The 20,154-nt window shown below is 32.8% G+C and overlaps 1 protein-coding gene across 50 annotated transcripts in view; it reads left to right on the forward strand.

The window, feature by feature from the left end:
* LOC145243857 (oxidation resistance protein 1-like) overlaps positions 1–6,182 on the forward strand; it is an 886,868-nt gene extending 880,686 nt beyond the window's left edge. For 37 of the 50 annotated variants that reach the window (XM_080106914.1, XM_080106919.1, XM_080106921.1 and 34 more), the window contains 2 exons: positions 219–354; positions 5,301–6,182. In XM_080106914.1, coding sequence (XP_079963040.1) covers positions 219–354 — 136 coding nt within the window. In that variant the 3' untranslated portion in view covers positions 5,301–6,182. Of the gene's footprint in view, positions 1–218; positions 355–2,519; positions 2,579–5,300 lie in introns of all 50 variants that reach the window. The other 13 variants (XR_013862960.1, XR_013862953.1, XR_013862955.1 and 10 more) reach the window with 1 other exon arrangement.
* The last annotated feature ends 13,972 nt before the right edge of the window (positions 6,183–20,154 follow it).

Genomic DNA, 20,154 nt, shown 5'->3' on the forward strand with positions numbered 1-20,154 from the left:
AAAAGCTTGGAAACCACTGATTTATATAATCATTTTATTATTATTAAGGTCTGGTATGCTTCAAATTTTTAATGGATCCTTATATAAAGATAGAAGTTTTATGCTAAAACATTGAATTTCTATAAAAATGTTGCATTGCCAAACTTTGATAAATCTTTTCTTTTTCTTTTTCAAAAGATTGTCACTTTACCAATGAAATTTCTCTTTGTTATTTGAAGGGGATTTTTTGGCCTCTGGTTCGATGGTGATTTGTATCATGGCCGTAGCCACCCCTGCGATACCTTTGGAAATGAAGTCCTGTCAGAAGAGGAAGATTTTGTGGTTCAAGCATTTGAGGCCTGGGGATTCGTATAAGTAAGTAGACAACTATTATTGCTTGGATTTCACCTTTCATTTCAAATCTTTTAAATAAGATTTTGTATCTCGTTAGCTAAAAAAAATATGCATTCTCTTGTCACATTTTTTTGTTAGTATATATAACTAACAAAAATATACTACACAGGAGGAGGTAATGCCTAAGAGGATAATATTATGACCACAGAACATATACTACACTCCTTTCATTCTACAAAAAGGAGGCAATCTCTGTGACAATGATATGACAAGCAAATATATTGCGCATTTCGCACAAGATTGGGAGGATTATGGAATGGACCGACAAACTAAGAGAAATGGAAGATCGGATTTTGACGGTCAAAAACAATGCGAGAAGAAATATTAATGGAATGGAAAAGTTGAGATAACTGAGAATGAGAACAGAGGTACGAAGATATTTTTATAGTGAAAAGACAGTATTTCCCAACCATATTCCTGTCATGGCTCCTTTTCATCTAATGTGAGTTCTTGGTGGCCCCTTTGTGTCATTTGTGTCAGCTTAAGGTCTTACCCCTTCTACAGCCGTCCCTCAACATAATATATCTGGAATAGTTTGGATGGTAAATGGCATCAAAAATGCCAATTCCAGTTGTGAATCAAAGAATATGATTTGGATATTTTATTTGAATGAACTCAATTTATTTACGCAATATGAAAAGTTGTCACTACTACCTTTCCTGTTGTTGTTGATCGTCATTCATGGTGATTTCTTTGGCATTTGTTTCCGTGATATCTTTCTATTAAGAACTCTTTCTAGAAGGATATTAGATGGCTGCTACAGATTAAATGTAACTAATCCTTGTATCTAGAATCCTTATTCTAATTTTGATAAAAGTCCATCGTATGATTTTAAGTCTAAAATTTAAGGGGTTTTAAGAAGTTAAAATTCAAGAAATTTTAGCGTCAAATTATTATAGATCAAATTTAATGCAAATCTGAAATATCGTTAATAATAATAAAAAAATAGGGAGTTGAGCCTATGTCTGGCATTCTTAAAATTGTTTAAAATATTTTAAAAACAACAAAGTTTGAAGAATATTTATTAATTGATGTCTAAGGGCAAGTGAAGTGCACTTTTAGCCTCTGTCGGCAATCACATAGAGATAGTGTCTCAAGATAAAACCATTGCTTTCCATCATCTCATTGTTGGCATAAAAAAGGCATTCAGCTTATAGAAGATTTTGCCTCAAAGAAACAACTTTCAAATGAACCAGAAATAAATGGAAGTTAATTGCTAAAAGCTGTCCAACATATGCCAGCATGTAAAGCAATCATTAAACCAGATATGATAATGACAACAATTATTAATATTTCATGACAAAAATCCAAGGTATCTTTTCTTTTCTTTTCTTTTGCCGGTTTTATTTTTTGTAATCTTGTTTTTTCTTTGTAATTCACAATCTTTCAAAATTCCATCATGAATAAATTATAATTCTGAATTTTCATCTAAAAAAATATTTTTTATAACAGGATGAAATTTTTTGTTTTCTTTATACTGTTTAACTTTTGATGTCAATAAATATTCAAGTTTTTCTTTTTTTTATTTTTACTTTTCATTTGTCTTTTCTTTCTTTTAACTTGTTCCTTTTTCCTTTCTTTTGTTTTTTCCCTTTTGTTTCTTTTCCCTTTTGTTTTTTCTTTTCTTTGTTTTTTTTCTTTTCTTTGTTTTTTTTCCTTTCTTTGTTTTTTTTCCTTTCTTTGTTTTTTTTCCTTTCTTTGTTTTTTTCCTTTCTTTGTTTTTTTCCTTTCTTTGTTTTTTTCCTTTCTTTGTTTTTTTCCTTTCTTTGTTTTTTCCTTTCTGTGTCTTTCTTTTTTGTCTCTTTTTCATTTTCCTTCTTTTTCACCTGTTTTTTGTCTTGTTTATTTTTTCTTTTCTTGTTTCTATTTTATTTTTATGTTTCCTTTTTTATTTTTTATTTTATTTTTATTTTTTTTTTCATTGTTTTAGATTTTTTCTTTTGTTTCTTTTTATTCATTCATTCTTTTTTAATTTTTTTATTCTTGTGTTTTTTATTGTCTTTTTATTTTATTTTTTATTCTGTTTTACTCTTTAAATTTTTTTCCATTCTTTTTCTTTATTTTTCTTTTTTCTTGTTCTATTTTATTTTTTGTTTTTTATTTTCTTTTTCTTTTATTTTTTTTAGGGGACTATGGGGAGTTGAGCAGCGAGATATCTGTTCACATTACATTTTAACTTCTGCAGGTTAGTATAGTCAGGGAAGCAGGGAACAGGGAGGGAATTCCAAAGTTTAGTGGCCTGAGGGAATAAACTAATAGAGTAGAAGGCTTTCCAACATCCAGTGCTATGAGTTCATACACATTCCATCAAAATACTTGTACAAAATACATTGCAGCAATGGAACAGAAGTTGGAACTTGGAACTTGGCCAACAGTGCAATACTTATTAGATCTGAAACTCTTTTTCAGACCTTCTCTAAGACAGACGTGGCAACAATACCCCATGTATGGTCCAATTTTGGATGTTTGATATAGGATGCTCTCTGGTGCAGATAATTTTCTAATGCAGCAGTCCTCAATGTATTTGTTTCAATTTATGTTTATTGTGAATGTTAGGTCAAGAAGTTTGAAGGGTGAGCTCCCAGGTATGGTGTTATTTATCATGGCAATCATTGGTTGTGAACATTTTTTGTGTAGTTGGTAAAGGAAAGAAGCTTAGTCTTAGTAGCATTAAATGTTACCAACCATTTACGTTTTACAACCGATTTTAGTACAGAATGAAGGTTGATTGCCATGGTTTTTGCCAATGTCTTGGATATGTGTACATTTATTTTTTTCCTCATGTCTATTGTAGAGCGTAGTGTTATCAGCAAATTCAGGAAGGTCATTTATGGATATCAGAAATAATAAAGGCCCAAGGATCAACACACCTGCATTAATGTTATTTAGATGTACAGTCATTGAGAGCAACCTAGATTTTTCTCATGTCTAGGAAGGATCTGATTATATTAATTTTTGTGAGAAGCCCTTCACATCAGACTTTGTCGAATGCTTTGGATATATCAACATTTATCTAGCTTCTTCGGCCTTATCAAGTGCATGGTATATGCATTCAGAGATGACGGTTAAAATATTTGTAGTAGAATGGCATTGTCTAAATCCATATTGTTGGTCAGAAAGAAACTTTCCATTCACAAAATGGTGAACTAGTGCTTGATTGGTTGAAGACTCCAAAAGTTTTAGCAAAAGGTGGGGAGCAGGGGGCGCTGATGAGAAGATAATTGAGCGGATCAGTTCTTTTGCCAGAATTCTTGAATAATGGTACTAGGTAATTTTCCAACTATCAGGAAAGCAAGACTTGGCTAGATATTTTTTGGAGAACACAGGGACAAGCTCAGCAGAGCATTTTTAATTAGTATGACAGAGATTAGATCAGGCCTACATGTCTTGGAGGTGTCTAGGTTTTTTATGATATCATGGAGATGAGAAGGGATGATTTTCAAATATGAGTGTTGCTTCTGTCTGCGAAGAGAAATTTAGGAGAGAGTGGTTTGAGAAATCTAAGTTAAAATTGGAGGCAGACCACCGGGAAAGCAGGTCTGCTCTCTTGGTTGCTGTGCAAGCAACCTCATTGTTGTTGGATAGTGAAGGAATTGTTGAATGTCTATTATACATTTTCTAGAAATCACAAGATCCTATTTTCTGCAACTCTATACATTTCCCCGATCACTTCAATATACCTTCTCTTGACTGCGGCTATTTCTCTTTTACAATCATTTCTAGCTTATGTCAACTTGTGTTTATTTGTACTTGATTTATGGCAAACGAATCGGTAGAATGCTTGCTGCCTTTGCGCAATGGCAGTTGCACAAGTTGAAGTCTTTGAAACTTTCTTTTTGCAGATTTTTTTTCTTTTCCCCTCACTATTATCACCATTCCATATATTTCTTTAAATCGTAACCTACCTCGATTTAGCTTTGTTGATCGAGGTTCAACATTGGTTAGCTATCCCTTCAGTCTTTTAATTTTTTAATTCATTATGTTTAAAAATAAGTATGGTCTGTATATAACCATATTAAAATTTGGCACTACACAAAATATATATATATATATATAGCATAAGTTATCATTCCAAAACCGGAAGATGTATTTAATTCTCATTCAGAGTACTTTATTCATATTTTTATGTAGTATGTCTTATACATGTTTCACTGAATAGCGGCAGTCCACCAGACAGCTTCTCAGAGACAGATGTGTGTTCTCCAGAAAAAAATTTTTTTTTGTTTAATAAAAAAAAAAAAATTTGAAGAAAACATGTTAATAAAAATGAATGGAGATATTTAAAGTTTGCAAAATCATAAGAATAAAAAAACTCTAATTGTAGTGTTTATAGATATCCTGCTGAAAACAAACAAAAAAACACTTGAATTCAAAACCCATGAGCAGAAGTTATCTTATGGCACTATCCTTTTGGAAAGACAAAAAACACTACCGTGGCCAACTTCAAACTACACATGGAACTTGTATTCATTCTTTCAATTCACTCACTAAAAAGATCATCCAAAAAAATAAAGAAAAAGATCATCAAAAAAACTAAAGAAAAAGATCATCCGAAAAAAATAAAGAAAAAAAATCTAATTAAATGAAAGCTCTCTGTTGTCTTTAACATTATTGTTTATATTAAATTTATTTATACAAACATTTATGGCTACATATGTGCATACATGTTTCTGTAATCACGCGTATTAAGGAGATTACAGAAACATGTATGCACATATGTAGCCATCAATGTTTGTATAAATAAATTTAACATACCTGCTCTCTTTACTCATTGAGCACTTTTTGGTAGACACATGTTGTTTCATTGGATATACCACTAGGAAACTAATCTCTACTGCCATAATATATATATATATATATATATATATAATATCTGATTAATATATTCTCCTTTCTTTCTTTTTCAGAGTACATCTACACTTAATTTTGGACTGACTGAGCTTTTAAACCACCGACTCTACGTTGTTATATTTGAGTCACTGGTATTGTGCATGCCCCGTCTGCGTAGGGTCGGTGGTGTGTTAGAACAAGCCAGCAACGGACTATTATACTACTTGTGCCATGGAATGGTACTTGCAGCGGTAGTTCTGGGAGCAGGCAGGCGGGCTCGACGGCTTGCTGGCATGAAGGCAGCAATATTAGGTTGGACATTAGTGAACGGTGGCCAGCATTTTGCCACACAACTCGAGTGGATTTCAAAAAAAAAAAAAAACTACTCAGCTTTTTTTACTCTGTGGCACTTTGGATCCGACTGTCTTGCCTGCTACTGTGATAGCTAATTGTTCCTCTAAGTGCGGAGCTGCACTAGCCGACATCTTGTTTCTTTAAAAAAAAAAATGAAAAACACAAAAAAAAAATAATAATATAAAACCAAAAATATAATCCCTTTCCTCCCAAAAAATAAGGAATTAAAAAAAAAAAAATTAAAATATAAAATAAACTCACTCAACCTCTAAATCAGCCACTTCCATTTTCTTTATTTTTCATTTTTCTTCTTTTTTTTTCTATTATTTTTTACATCTTTTTTTCTAACCATAACCTAACCACTCTGTTGAACAAACAGATAGGTTGTCGTGGTTACTTTTATTCACCGTTTTTGTTTTATTTATTTTTTTATTTGAATATTTTTTTTTAAGATCAAAATGTTGATTTGAATGTCTCGTTATAACTGACAATGACAATAGTGGAGGTGACGGTGATATAGATTATTTTGATGTATGTTTAACTATTTCTTTTCATGTACAGATCAGGAACCAAAGTATGTGCAACAAATAAATCAATAAAATACATGTTTGGTAGATGTTTTTTTCCAAGAAAGGAAACAAAAAAAAAACTGTGAGAAAGAAAGATTTTTCCTCTCTTTCTTTCTTCATTTACCATTTTTGTGAGAGAAAAAAAAAAGTTATTTAAAATAAAATAGAAAGGTTATTGTTAAAAAAAAAAACAATTAAAAACACAAATACAACTTGTTTTACTATCGTCACTGACTGCAAATCATTGTATCTGCCGCCATTTCCTTGCCCCTTCCCCCCCTCTCTACTCTTCCCCAATCTCTCTTCCCTCTCTAGCTTGTGAACGAATGTTTAGTACGCATATATATATATATATATATATATATATGCATACTAATGAACAATAGCGTTTGCACTTAACTCCAAAAGGCAAAAATAAAAAAAAATAACGCATCAAATGTCTTTTTTTTTTCTTTTTCTACAATATTTTTTTTTTTGTTTTTTTACTGAAGACATGATGTTTTATTATTTGCATTAAGTGACAGTTTTAACGTTAGACTAGAAGTACATCAAGGTTCTGTACTGAGTTCATTGCTTTTCATTTGTGTCTTAGATGCATTGCTTGGAAGAGATACTCTATGTTGATTTAATGTTTTCCTGTGAAAAAATGGGATGTTAAAGACTTGGATCCATGCTATGGGAATGTTAACATTTGAGAGTGAATGCTAGCAAGACTAAAGTGAATTGTTATGCACAAGGTAAATTTTGCTGTAAAAACAAAAAACAAACATGCAAGTTAAATCTTAAAATACCTGAGTTTAGTTTTTTAAAAGAAACATATTTTCGTCCTTGTTTAGAATTTGATTCAATTAAAAAAAAAAAATACTGACAAATCTTCATAATGTGCATACACATTACAGAACAAAGATGTCATATTCCAAAAATCATATAAATTGTTCAAGTACCTTTATTTTTAACTAAGAATATCAAATTTTTTGAGAAAGTGAGATGCTATTTTTGCTTAGAAATAAGGGGAAGATAACCCTAACCCGAACCATCAAGATCAAAAATCAAACTTGTAAATCGATACAATTTACTCATAAAATCACTAAAAATTGTAAAAAGTAATTTTCTATATAAAATAAAAACTATGTGATCAGTTTATGTGACTTTTAGAATATGACATTTTCGTTCCATGATGAGTATGTACATCATAAAGATTTTTTCGGTATTTTTGTTTAATTAAATTCAATTCTAAAAAAGAACCAATAATTTTTCTTTAAAAAATAAAATGATTCTCTTGTTGCAGAGTATGATCATTTCAGGGATCGATTGATTTTTCAATAAACATTCATTTCAGGGATCGATTGATTTTTCAATAAACATTCATTTCTGACAGCTAAAAAAGTAGACATGAGTAAAAATATGGCAAAGATGACAAACGCAGATGAACCGTGCGAAATAAGGATCGTATTTGTTGCAGCAAAAGTGCAAGAGTAAATAATGAAGTAGAGTGGAGGAAGAGGTTGCATGGCGCGCGTGGATGCAGGAAGGACAGGAATGACGTTTGTGGAACTTGAAACAGCTGAAAAGGCTAGATTGATAGAAATTAGGAACTTGAATAGTAAGAAAAAATAACATCTTTTGAACATGAACAGCAGGAAGGGCTGAATCGGCAAGGCAGATGTTTCTGGAATCTGGACATCATGGGATGATGTCACACAGTTTGGTGTAGACATTCCTGGTGTATAATGTCTTGTGTAAGTCTGGTTTGTAAAGACGTAGCCAAGAGCTGGATTAGCAGAAACAGGCAAGTTTTTTGAATGGTACTAGAGAGGCAGGTTGAGATAAGGTAGACATCTTTGGAAGCAGACAGCAGCAAAGGTTGGAGGGATTGTAGTTTGTGAAAGTTGCTCTGAAAAGATTGTAGTTTGTGAAAGTTGCTCTGAAAGGATTGTAGTTTGTGAAAGTTGCTCTGAAAGGATTGTAGTTTGTGAAAGTTGCTATGAAAAGATTGTAGTTTGATTGCTACTGCCTTCTGCTTTTGGTCTTATTAACTGGCCACAGTTGAAGGGGGAAAGGCTTTGAACCTCCTCCAAGATTTCAACTGCATGATGATGATGATGGGAGTAGAGGAGTTAGATTATTTTAGTTTCATCAAAAAATGAATTCTTGTCACCTCCATCTTTCTTCTAATTATGACTTAGTTGAGACTAATTGGAGTTATTTAGAAGAAAAGTTGTTTTTTGTGCTGTTCTTTCTGTGCATGCATGCATATACACAACACATTGATGTCAGCTTTTTTGCCAATAACTACTCACGTTGCTGAAGAAATGAAATGTGACTGAATAAAAATAGTTAAATATTAGTTAAAATGTTGTTAGAACAATATTGGTTGAAATGTCATTAAAAAATAATATCAGTTGAAATGCCATTAAAAATAATATTAGTTGGAATGCCATTAAAAACAATATTAGTTGAAATGCCATTAAAATTTTTTAGTTAAAATGTTTAAAAAATATTAGTTGAAGCGCCATTAAAAAATATTGAGACATTGTTAAAACATATTAATTGAAATGTCATTTAAAAAGTATATTAGTTGAAGCACTGTGTAAAAACAATATTAGAATGCTGTTAAAAAATATTAGTTGAAACACTTTAAAAAAATTAGTTGCACATCATTAAAAAAGTATTAGTTGAAGGTCTGTAAAAAAAATATTAGTTGAAGTTCCATAAATTAGTTGAAACGCTGTTAAAAAATATATTAGTTGAAGCACTGTTAAAAAAACAATATTGGTTAGAATGGCATTAAAAAAATATTAGTTGAAACGCTGTTACAAAAAAATTGTTGAAATACTGTCAAAAAAATATTAGTTGAAGCGCAGTTTAGAAAAATATTAATTGAACGCCGTTAAAAACAATATTAGTTGAAACACCATTAAAAAAGAAAATTAGTTGAAATGTCTTTAAAAAAATTTTTAGTTGAAATGTCTTTAAAAAAATTTTAGTTGAAATGCTGTTTAAAAAAAATATTAGTTGAAACGCAGTTAAAAAAAGATATTATTTGAAGCACAGTTAAAGAAATATTGACTTAAATGCTAAATTCATTTTACTGTAAAAATCCAAACAATTAATCTAAGGTGAAACTTATCATCTAAGAAATAGTTGAAACTCTATTAAAAAAAAATAGTCTGCATTCAAATGCTGATATTCATTTCATTCATCTGCTGTAGATGCGAAACATGGTTCCGTTTCATCTTGGACTGTTGTTTTTGTTTTGTTTTTTTTGCAAGACTTCTCTACTCCTTCAGTTGCTCACTTGATCTTAGTCCTGCATTTCAGAGATCTGCTCACAGCTTCTCAAGCAACCTAGTACAGTGGCAGTTTTTATTGTGTACTACTGCAAATTTAATGAATTTTAGAGCATGTACTTTTTTAAGCATCCGTGACACCCAAAGATCACCACAGCTGTGCCTCCTTTGGTGAAAGCCGAATGGTGTGTTAGTTCTTATATAGATGACTTCCACAGCAAATATTTGAGAACTATTGCTGAATTTTATTTTGAATTTTATATTTTTTTGCTGCTGGCAAAACAGTCTAATCATCAAGGTTTGATATGAAACGTTACAACAAGAATCCAAATAATTCTTTTTTTTTTTTTAATCCTAAATTTCTCCTTTTTATATTTTTTGTCTGCTGCTAATAGATCAGGTTCTCTGAAGAAACCAGCTTATTGAGGGAAAAACGAATGGACACATATCCAAGGAAATGAAACCTTAGTAAATGACCTTCAGTCTTTAATGGAATGGCGCTGTAAATGGATGGTAACATTTAATGCTACTAAGACTAAGTTTCTTTCTTTTAAAAACGATAAAAATTTTCTTAACACTGATTACCATGAAAAATAACACCCTACCTGAGAGTTCATCCTTCAAACTCCTTGGCTTAATATTCACAAACAATATGAATTGGAGCAAATACATTGAGGACATTGCTAAAGTTGTTGCAAAGAAAGTAAACTCCCTCTACCATGCTAGAAAATTACTCAAACCAGAGAGTATCCTACAAAGCTACAATTCGTCCATGCATGGAGTAGTGTTGCAACATCTGGACTGACGCATCTACCACTAGTCTCTCACCCTTACACAGGATCCAAAAAGAGTCTTAAATTTAATAGATACTGAACTGTTAGCCAAGTTTCAACCTTTGTCCCATCACCGCAATGTTGCATCCCTGTGCCAGTTTTACAAGTATTTTAATAGAATGTGATTTGATGAACTCATAGCATTTGTGTCCCCTCAACATACATACTCCCTACTTACATAAGAAGTAGCAAAATCTCACCCCTTCATTGTTCAGGTCCCTAGATACTGAAAAGCCTTCTACTCAAATAATTTCTTCCCTCAGACTGCTACAATTTGAAATTCATTCTCTGTTTCCCTGATTGTATTAACCAGCTGAAGTTTAAATGTAATGTGAACAGACATCTCATTGCTCAACTCCACACAGTCCCCTGATTTCAAGCGGCAATATACATTGTTTGGGGTGAAATAGAATGAAAAGATTAGACCTTCCACACATATGACAACGCCCACAATCATGTGATAGTGGTGACCAATTGTGTATTGCATTCTCTAGCTACTGAGTGCCTCCCTTTCTGGCCAACTCTTTCCTGGGAGCAGGTTAGCCCATCCTCTGTCTCAACTGTATCAACAACTTTTCTCTTCTTTGTCATTCCTTGGAATTGAGAGAGATATGTCATCGTCTTCCTTCCACCTGTCGTTTTTGTGGCTGCGAAGAGATAATCTAGAATTATCTCTAATAAAAGGATTTAAAAAAGAAGGATAACAAAACTTATAAACAACAATTATAAATATTAATTTCTAGCAACCTACACCGTTAGGTGTAGGTTGCTAGAAATTAAGTCAGTGAAGAAAGGAAGTAAATAATTATAATAAATTACTGCTGCTAAAAGTCTTTTCTTGAAGCAATATACATTCAAGTGAAGATAGCTTTGCTCCGTGTTTAGTCGACAATCGACAATGTCTCTTTATGACTTCCTGAAAGCTCTCTGAATGTTCTACAAATTCTTAAAAGTCTCTGATAAAAATTAATACATCTAGGAGTCTGACTAGTCATCATGTGACCAAACCATCTTGCAGGGGTTGCTCTCCATAAGAGGAAAGAAATATACATTTGAGACTGTAATAGTGTATTATTATTTTTTATTTTTAGCTGATAATTCCACTCCTTTTTTATTCAGATGGATTCCTTTTGTCCGTATGTTATCCCTCTAACCTTAAAAGCCTTCTGCACTTTCCAAGATCTGACTAATCATTTCCTTCCCTTCATCTCTGAACTCACTCTCAGCATCCATTGCTTCAGTATCTGCAAGAGTCATCTTTCTTGCTCTTTTATGTTAACTTCTTGGCTCTGAGCACTTCAAACTATGTTAATTTGAACTCCTTCTTGTCCTTTCGGACATCTGATGTGGTCACGTTTGCTTTCTATTTCTGGTAGTGTCACCCTTGGCAGTTCTTGGACACTAATTCTTCACGTGTTCCGACATGTCTTCATTAAAATTGCATAAAACAAAAATTGATGTGAAGAAAAAAAAATTAAAAATCGATTATAATCAAATATCCACATGTGTTTAATCAACAAAAGCAATAATTTATTTTGATCAGAAATAATCGATTTTCTGTTGTCGCACGGGAACTAAATATTACTGTAAAAATCCAAACAACTAATTTAAGATAAAACTTATCCCCTAAAAATATCAGATAAGTTTTATTTCAAAAAAATAATAATTCATTTGCTACTGAATCTAAATCTATATATGCATATGAAAGTGAGAATGTGTGTGAGGACATTTCTCAACCTATATACCAAATGAATTTTCGATCTACAGAGTTGAAAATTGGTATATAGGATAGTTAGACATGTAGAAAACTTTCTATTGGATTTTCATCTGAAAAAATGGCCTTCTAAGGGGTCAAAATTGGTACATGGGGGGGGTAATCGATTTTTATCGGTTTGCTAATTGTTTCAGGAATGTGCATACATGAATGGTTCACATAACAGATTCATTATGTTAAAAATAAGTAGGTGTGAAAACTTTTTTTTAAAGGTCGTGTCAAGCCAACCAATTGGTTATCACACTTGACTCAGAGTCTTTAGGTTTTGATCTCAGCTTGATGATTTTTTTTTTACTTACAAGAAGTGAACTGTTTAGAAAATAGTACTCACATGCACATATCTCAGTTTCTGTATGAATTAAAATATATGACCAGGCAATGCCAGGTGACCTGCTAGTAAAATATAAAGAAATTTTCCTCTTATTTTTTTTATTGTTAGTTATTAAGCCTTCTTTTCTTTGTTCGTAAAAATTAAATTTGTATACATAATAATTCTTTCCTTCTTCATTATCATCAATTAATAAGATAAAGCTTCCGTTTCTTTGCTTATAAAAATAAATTTTCATTTGTTTTTATTGAAGCAAGCCAGACACGTTCATTTTTTTTTTTAAAGGAAAAAATGATTAAGCTTAGCACTACCACAGTTCATGGCATAATATCAGAAGTGTGTCTGAGATCAAGCAAAAACAAGTTAGATTGAAGTATTTTTATTTAAATAGAAAAGCAAATATGTATGTATCCACATTTCACGATAAATTATTGTTTGTTTTTTTTTTTTTCATTATTATTTATTTTATATATAACATCAGTTTTCTTTTTACTTCAATTATATACATGGTTTTATTAACACTAACAGCACTGTTACTAATTATTTGTGTTTGTTATTGATGACCTATTGTCCATGCAACAATAACTAAATTTAATTTTATGACTGATAACTTTAGCTTATTGTTTTTATGTCTTTTATTCTCAATTGCCAATCTGTTTTCACTTCATCATAAGGTGGATTAAACCAGATTATATTTTGTTTTCTGTTATTTCTATTATACCTTAATTTTTTATATTCATTGTTTTAAATACTACAAAACCAAATTTTTTTTTTATAAGGAAATCAACACTTATCAAGGCTTGAAAGCCACTCAAAGATAAGAGTTGATGAACGTAAAGTGGTAGTGTTCTACTCGTTAATCATGTAGATTGGTTAGAATTTGGATTATTTAAGAGGACGGCTCAGCAAGAACTTGTTTACATTGGACTTGAAGGCTACCATATTGTAGTTAGTCGGGAAGCAGGCCAATGGAACAGTGTTCCACAGGTGGGCAGTATTAGAAAAGAAGCTCTGTTCATGGAGGCTGTGTTTAGATTTAGGCACAAATAGAGATTGGGAGAAATTGTTGATAGTGGCTGTAGCTAGTTAATTGTGATTTTGTGAAAATTTGGCAAGGAGGGACCATAGATTGGAGCTCAGACGAGCACCTGCTATGAAAATAATGATAGATAGGCTCGCAATATCTCTTCTGTGGGAAAGAGGTTACAGGAAAGAGAAAAGGGCAGTTTCAAAACCGGTTTTGAACTCTACCAAGGCAGGGTAGGGCTCGTTGAGCAGCTCGTGCCCAGATGTGGCAACAGTACTTAATTTTAGGACGTACTTACCTCTTCTACAGATAGAGGATTACATCGACAGTGAAATACCTACTGGAGCTGTAGAATGAGCCAACTATTTTTTCAGCAATATTGGCAACAGATTTGATGTATGTGTTCCATTTCCGATCAGGAGTGAAGACCGGTCGCAGAAGCTTTTCGAATACGAGAGAAATTCATTTCAATTGGGCAGCGATGGAGGTCAGAAAAATTTTGATGAAACGAAAGAAGCTTGGTTTTCGATGCATCAAAATTAACCACGTTTTTCCTTATTGCACTGTGTTCTCAACATCAGAAGAAGAGAATCAGAGAAATCTTGGTCATTGCTAGTCTTTGAAGTGTTGCCATTAATTGTGTCGTCTGTTTAAATGTCTACAGATGATCTAAGAATGTGATTTGAGAGATCATTGATCAGGACGAGAGCCATTCATTGTTTCTGTTATTATAAACCCATCTTCACGGGCATTACCTCCTCTTTTTGGGGGGTGAGGGATGAATAGTTTAATATATGTTCTAAGGAACTAATGAAACCTACTTGGAATTTTTCATTCGAGAGATCAGTTACCAAAATCCTTGCAAAACAATCCTGAATTTTATGGCCTTTTGACTGGGTTACTGATGCCTCTATTCTGTACACTTAATGGCCTTGTGCCTAATTTGTCAATTTTGTTTTTCATGAGTTGGCACGTATCAAGGCCAAAAGCCACTCGAGAGTAAGAGTAATGGAAGAATATGAAGAGTGAAAAAGTTAATGAAATGAACAGAATTGATTTTTTCTTTTTTTTTTTTTTTTTTTTTTTTTTTAAATAATTTTTAATCTTCACACCTGGGCAATTTTATTTTCCTCCCATCCAGAATTCCTCTGTGGAGAAACTGTTATATAGTTGTTATTATTATTATTAGACGATACCACTTGTGCGCGTATGTTACGTGAGTTCTTATTAGTAATGATATGAGTCTTAGTGAGAGTTCTTGTCTTATTACATATGATGTTGTATCTTAGAGAGAGAGATGTTGTTGTAATGACATTTTATAACACAGACATATAATAACAATACAATTTACCTTTTTGTAGAAATCACAAACACAAAGATGAGCTTTATCACAAACACATGATGAATTTATTTTCTGACGACCGGTCGACTTCCTCATTAAGAACTCAAAGTTTCACATCTTAGTTTCTGAAGTGACGTCTCGCTTCAGACGTCCGCCTGTCTGTCTCCCCTGACTGTCTCTCCTGACTGTCTCTCTGACTGTCTCTGACTCTCTCTGACTCTCTCTCGACCAACTAACTCCCACCTGCTATATTGAGAACTCCATGCATCCCGGCCACGTGAGCAAAATTCACGTGTCTCAACATGCGTGACTTTGCACGTTTTCGATATTGATTTCCCAATAACCTATTTTCCTTGTGTTGTTTCCACAAAGGAATTTAACCTACATATCTAATTTATTTAACTCATATTTTATTATCCACATTCTTTTAACAATGGAATAGTTTATTTATTATTTATTTCATCCGAATTAACAATTTACTGGACATTCCATTTAAACCTATTGTTCTTTAAAACTTATGTCCAGGGTTCGATTTCTGCTTTCTCTTATTTTTATTTTAACTAATCTCTCTATTTTTATACTTACATGAACAGGGGACAGCCCTTATCATGTAACAAAACTAGATATTAGATAGCACATTAAAAATTAATTATATTTTTGAATTTGCTCTTTGAGAAAAGTAAATAGATATTTCCAAACAATCAAACCATAAATTATAAATTAGGTGACTGAAGTTATTGGTTGCGAAAAAGTTATAATTTTGTGTTGCTTCAATTTGAGGCGCAGATGCAATGAGTGCTCAATTTTGAATCATTTTCTGTCCATTTCTTCAAATTTGTGGTAAAATAAATTCACTTGAGTGATTTATTCCTTTTTAAAGACCCGTTTAAAAGCAAAAAATGTTAAGCCCACAAAAATATCGGCTACAGTGAAAACTGTATAGCGAACTTTAAAATCATTTTGAGAATCTGTTTGCAATTGCATCATTGTTTGAATCCCATTAAAATAAAGTTTTTAAATGGGGTTCATACCTCAGCAACTTGAAAAAAAAAGGTAAAAATATGAGCCCCTATTCCCTCCCTGTTTCTTGCTTCCCTGATTGTACTAACCTGCAGACGTTTAAGTGTAATGTGAACAGACATGAAGAGTTTTAAAAAAATATATTAGAATTTTTTTTATTTGTTAGTATTGTTTGTGCTCAGTTTTAATGTGAAGGTAAAGATAATTTATTTCTTCATAATATTTACAACTTGATTTCAGCAATTATTTGCAATTATTTTTTCTATTCATAAAATTATTAGGATTTCCAAATTTTAGATTCATTAGGTCATAACTTAAAGGCAGTTAGCTGACAGACAGATAAAACATATTTCTCTTTTATATATAGAAAAGTTTATTTTTTTTTACTTTTGTTCACCTTAAATAAGAGATATTGCCATTGGACTATAAAGAGTTACTGTGATAGGAGCCAGATTTATAAGAAGCAACTTAGGTGGGGAGTTGGGCTGCAAGTTCATGTTACATTTAAATTTGCATGTTGATATAGTCAGAGAGCAGCGAGGTAATTCTAAAGGAAAAAGGTTTGAGGAAAGAAGCTATTACAGTAGAAAATTCTTCAGTATCTACGAACCTCTGTAGTGAAGGGGTGTGATTTTGCAGCTAGTTTGGTAGTTCGGGAGTATTTAGATTGAAGGGATGCAAGTGCAGTAAATTCATTAGAGCACATTTAGTGGAAGTACATGTAAAACAAACACAGGGATGCAACACTGTGGCGATGTGACAGGGTTTGAAGCTTGACAGACAGTGAAGGTTAGAAATTCTTTTTTGTACCCTGTCCTGGAGGAAGAGACGAATGGTTGGTGCACTAGCACACATGTGGCAACTACACTCCATACATATCTGTGCCTAAATCAAAACGTGGATTCCATGAACAAAGCTTCTTTCTTAGAACTGCACGCCTGTGGAACTCTGTTCCGTCTGCCTGCTTCCCACCGGACTACAACTTGGATGTCTTCAAGTCCAACGTTAACAAATTCCTAATGAACCGCCCCCTTAAGTAAACACTTCATCAAATCTCCACACTAACGTAATGTACTTGCAATAACCCTTATCCCTGAGTCGCTTCCGGGCCTTGATAAGTGGTGATCACTGTGTAAAAAAAAAAAAAAAAACCATAAGTGAATGGTGGCTTTATAAAGATATAAGAGACTGGTAGGTGTGAAGTTTTCTAGCTCGGTAGAGGGAGACTAACTTCTATGCATTGCTTTCATTGCATATTACTTATTCCACTCCATGTTCCTTGAGAATGTCAGGCTGCGAAGTTTAAACATTGAATTCTTGGAAACGATGCCATCAGCCATAACAGTGGTCGGAAAACTTCTTATAATTACTGAAGGGAAGGACCTTTGTCTTGGCTGTATTAATTGCGACCATCCATTTTTGGCTCCATTCTACTATAACCTGGATGTCATTTTCCAAGGATTTAGTCATTACCTTGCTTGTGTGAGCATTCGATTTGTCCTCATGCCTAGAATAGACTGTGATGTCATCAGCAGATACACTTCGCTTAGGCTACATGAGCATTAGGTAAGTATAGATAAGAAATAATGTAGATCTGATAATCGACTCTTGTGTGTGCGGGGAAACATCTGTATTGATGTCTGGATATACAGCCATTGAAAACAATTCCAATCTATTTTTATTTAATTAAAAAAAAATAAATACCTGACTTTATTAACTATTCATCCAATCCAGTGTTCGTTTTCATGCCAGAACTTTTCTAAGATCTTGGAGATTCTACTCCTTATCATCATATCATATGATTCTGAAAATCCTATTATTGGCATTGGTTTCCCCGATATTTTTATAGTCCAAATTCTTTCTAGAAAGACATTGGGTACGTATGGGAGGGATCACGAAAAGGTTGCCAACATTTTAAGTGAAAGTGATTTTTCTTGTCGAACAAACTGGATTCGAACTTGAAGCACCCAGGTTATCAGCCCATGTTGTTAATTACTTGACCACTGTCACTTCCCACAATCTACTGCCTTAACTTCAGTTAACTTTCGTAAATGGTCGTATAAACATTCATAGATGATCCACAGAACGGGATGGCCTAAATTCATATCATTAGTCAGAAAGGAATTTAACATTTTCAATGTTTTTAATCATTTTCATAATTAGTTGTGACAGCTAATGTTGATACTCTACAACCCAAGGGTTAGTCATATCAAATTGAGAGAATTTGTGTCCAATAGTTATGGAGCATATACATGTTTATTGTTTTTAGAATTAGACCCAGTAGTAGTCTTAACAGTTTCACACGTGAAATAGTTGGTGTCTCAAGAATGCTTCAGGCCAGATTTGATGCAATTCTGTACAACAGTTTTGAAGCCTATAGGTTCTTTTTTTTTTTTTTTTTCATTTTGCTGATGGGTGTATAAGTGCTTTATACTCCAGGTCACTGCTTTAAAATATTTTCTTTCAAATAAATCTCCATTTCTGTATCCCTGTCTTGTATCTTAATTCTTTTGCTACAAGACTTTATATACATACACAACAGTAAATACAACTCTTAGCCGAATGATGATGCAGCCATAAAAAAAAAATGAAGGATCAGCATAAAAGAGAAGGCAAAAACAAAAAGCCACAAATAAAAAGAGAACTACAAAACGCAACACGTATCCAACATCGAAGAAGAGGAAGAAAAAGGTATTCACGCAAATATATTTAGACATTAGCCAGGTTATAGACAACCACAGCAGTAACACTTGGTGGTTTATTAGCTTGAATCTGTGTTTGGTTTATAAGCTCGGTGTTAATTCGTACAAGTATTCAACTTCGCTTCTTGCTTGCCCAATCAGAAACCAACTTCTAGACAAGTTGAGCACCTTATCAACATTATGGACAACAGAAAACAATTTTTAATTTAAATAAAGGGTATCTAACAAAATATCTGTAATAAAAAAAAAAATCTATCAGACAAGATCTTGTGTTTCTTGTCCATATGTAACTGATAAATACATTGAATTATATTTCCATTTATTATTAATTGGATATTTATTGAAATCCAAAACGAAGAGAAATCTAAAACGGATTTTTAAAAAAGCATATGTAAAAACTATTGTGCATACGACTTTATTTTGAATTTATTTTTCTATAAGCCAATATGTTCTTCCTTGAGCGATGCTGAATAAATAATTGTTGATTTCAATTCTTTTGAACCCAAATCTCACCCTTTTTTTTCTTTGCTGTCATTTTTCACTACATTACATTATTTATTACAAGCTGGAATATCTGTGTCATAGAAATTGATATGAAAAAAGAAAGGACAGAGGATGGTTACGAGCTGATATAAGCTACCACTTTTCTTTCCTTTTTACTTTTTTCTTTCTTCTCGAAAAGAAAGTCACTGAAGTCATTTGCTTTAAATGGCAGTGGCATCTCAGATGTTGACATGGAGGTCCAAGCTCTATCATTTTTCAACCAGTGTAAATTAACCCCCTTCCTATCTTTGCTTGCTTTATCATCAAAATATACGTATCAAGTAGAAAGACAGTCTCGTTCTAACATTTAAAAACAATTTTATTGATTACCTTCGTTAATAAGAATGTAGAAAAAGAAAAGTCATGAGTTCATATGTATGGATGGAGATGAAAAGATTAGGGAGTTCTGTTGGAAGAGAAAAAGTTCATCAGTAACCATACTGGATTATTTATTTTCTCGTTAAAGTCGAACCCAGAGCCAAAGGCCTGGGTAGTTTCTGTTGTGCCTCAAGCAAGGAGTTTGTAGGGGTTGGTCTGAGCTATGAGGAGTTGTTATGAGTACCAAGTCACAGCCCTCTGTAATAAATAATGGCATATATTACAAAGGTCATGACCGAGTTCTGACTAAGAACCTATTTTTTTTTTTATCATGAACTCAGTTCTCTTGAGAAATGGCCTCTAATTGGTCAAGTCAGAATGGAAGTGGAGTGCTTGCACCAATCAGCACTGAGCTTATAAACCAAACTAAACCACTAAATGTCGCTGCTTCTACACTAAAAAGCTTATGCCAAATCAACAAACCTTATAAAAACGGTACCATGACCAATTGGGTCCAACTCTTTTCCTGATCTACATCAATGTTCTCTCAAATCACATCCTAAGATCATTTGTAGACATTTATGCTGATGACACTACCATCTATGGTAACACTTCAAAGGCCGTAAATGACCAAGTACTCTTTGATTCTCTCTCCTCTGATCTTGAACACATGGTACAATGGGGAAAGAGGTGACTGATTAATTTTAATGCATCTAAAACCAAGCTTCCATCTTTACATCATCAACTCTGATCGCCGTCTGGCATCAATTAAAATGAATGGCTCTCGTCTTGAGAAGGCTCCATGCTTTGACAAGCTTCTGGGCCTGTACC

Source organism: Euprymna scolopes, chromosome 22, assembly GCF_053919585.1.
Source record: "Euprymna scolopes isolate OS-2025 chromosome 22, ASM5391958v1, whole genome shotgun sequence".
NCBI lineage: Eukaryota > Metazoa > Mollusca > Cephalopoda > Sepiida > Sepiolidae > Euprymna > Euprymna scolopes.